The sequence below is a fragment of the Candida tropicalis genome, assembly GCF_000006335.3.
Source record: "Candida tropicalis MYA-3404 genomic scaffold supercont3.3, whole genome shotgun sequence".
Taxonomy (NCBI): Eukaryota; Fungi; Ascomycota; class Pichiomycetes; order Serinales; family Debaryomycetaceae; genus Candida; species Candida tropicalis.
Genome location: NW_003020055.1, coordinates 1187060 through 1189332, shown reverse-complemented (window position 1 = coordinate 1189332; position 2273 = coordinate 1187060). Strand labels below are relative to the sequence as shown.

General features: G+C 53.4%; 1 protein-coding gene across 1 annotated transcript; it reads left to right on the top strand. All coding sequences in view use genetic code 12, as the record gives it.

Annotated features, from left to right (window-relative positions):
• Positions 1–317: 317 nt before the first annotated feature.
• Positions 318–2273, top strand: CTRG_02584 (uncharacterized protein; the record flags this gene model as incomplete). Its single annotated transcript, XM_002548241.1, has 1 exon — positions 318–2273. A coding segment is annotated over one exon (1956 nt), but the record flags the coding sequence as incomplete, so codon positions are not given.

Below are 2273 nucleotides of genomic sequence, written 5' to 3'. Positions count from 1 at the left end.
TGCTGAATCCGCTGGTGCTGCTGAATGCGCTCCATCTACTGAAGGTACTGCTTCTGAATCCGGTGCTCAATCTACTGGTGCTCCGAATCTGGTCCAGCTGCCTCTGCTGCTGAATCCACTGGTGCTGAATCCACTGCTGCTGAATTCCACTGGTGCTTCTGAATCCGGTGCCCCAATCTACTGAAGGTACTGCTTCTCAATCCGGGTCCCAGCTGCCTCTGGTGCTGAATCCACTGGTGCTTCTGAATCCGGTGCTCAATCTGCTGGTGCTTCCGAATCTGGTCCAGCTGCCTCTGGTGCTGAATCCACTGGTGCTTATGAATCCGCTCCATCTACTGAAGGTACTGCTTCTGAATCCGGTGCCCAATCTACTGAAGGTACTGCTTCTCAATCCGGTCCAGCTGCCTCTGGTGCTGAATCCACTGGTGCTTCTGAATCCGGTGCCCAATCTACTGAAGGTACTGCTTCTCAATCCGGTGCTCAATCTACTGGTGCTTCCGAATCTGGTCCAGCTGCCTCTGGTGCTGAATCTACTGGTGCTTCTGAATCCGCTCCATCTACTGAAGGTACTGCTTCTCAATCTGGTCCAGCTGCCTCTGGTGCTGAATCCACTGGTGCTTCTGAATCTGGTCCAGCTGCCTCTGGTGCTGAATCCACTGGTGCTTCTGAATCCGGTGCCCAATCTACTGAAGGTACTGCTTCTGAATCCGGTGCTCAATCTACTGGTGCTTCCGAATCTGGTCCAGCTGCCTCTGGTGCTGAATCCACTGGTGCTTCTGAATCCGCTCCATCTACTGAAGGTACTGCTTCTGAATCCGGTGCTCAATCTACTGGTGCTTCCGAATCTGGTCCAGCTGCCTCTGGTGCTGAATCCACTGGTGCTTCTGAATCTGCTCCATCTACTGAAGGTACTGCTTCTGAATCCGGTGCTCAATCTACTGGTGCTTCCGAATCTGGTCCAGCTGCCTCTGGTGCTGAATCTACTGGTGCTTCTGAATCCGGTGCCCAATCTACTGAAGGTACTGCTTCTCAATCTGGTCCAGCTGCCTCTGGTGCTGAATCCACTGGTGCTTCTGAATCCGGTGCTCAATCTACTGGTGCTTCCGAATCTGGTCCAGCTGCCTCTGGTGCTGAATCTACTGGTGCTTCTGAATCCGGTGCCCAATCTACTGAAGGTACTGCTTCTCAATCCGGTGCTCAATCTACTGGTGCTTCCGAATCTGGTCCAGCTGCCTCTGGTGCTCAATCTACTGGTGCTTCCGAATCCGGTCCAGCTGCCTCTGGTGCTGAATCCACTGGTGCTTCTGAATCCGGTGCCCAATCTACTGAAGGTACTGCTTCTCAATCCGGTGCTCAATCTACTGGTGCTTCCGAATCTGGTCCAGCTGCCTCTGGGTGCTGAATCCACTGGTGCTTCTGAATCCGGTGCCCAATCTACTGAAGGTACTGCTTCTCAATCCGGTGCTCAATCTACTGGTGCTTCCGAATCTGGTCCAGCTGCCTCTGGTGCTGAATCTACTGGTGCTTCTGAATCTGGTCCAGCTGCCTCTGGTGCTGAATCCACTGGTGCTTCTGAATCCGGTGCCCAATCTACTGAAGGTACTGCTTCCGAATCTGGTCCAGCTGCCTCTGGTGCTGAATCTACTGGTGCTTCTGAATCCGGTGCCCAATCTACTGAAGGTACTGCTTCTCAATCCGGTCCAGCTGCCTCTGGTGCTGAATCCACTGGTGCTTCTGAATCCGCTCCATCTACTGAAGGTACTGCTTCTGAATCCGGTGCTCAATCTACTGGTGCTTCCGAATCTGGTCCAGCTGCCTCTGGTGCTGAATCCACTGGTGCTTCTGAATCCGGTGCCCAATCTACTGAAGGTACTGCTTCTCAATCCGGTCCAGCTGCCTCTGGTGCTGAATCCACTGGTGCTTCTGAATCCGCTCCATCTACTGAAGGTACTGCTTCTGAATCCGGTGCCCAATCTACTGAAGGTACTGCTTCTCAATCCGGTCCAGCTGCCTCTGGTGCTGAATCCACTGGTGCTTCTGAATCCGCTCCATCTACTGAAGGTACTGCTTCTGAATCCGGTGCTCAATCTACTGGTGCTTCCGAATCTGGTCCAGCTGCCTCTGGTGCTGAATCCACTGGTGCTTCTGAATCCGGTGCTCAATCTACTGGTGCTTCCGAATCTGGTCCAGCTGCCTCTGGTGCTGAATCCACTGGTGCTTCTGAATCCGCTCCATCTACTGAAGGTACTGCTTCCGAATCTGGTCCAGCTGCC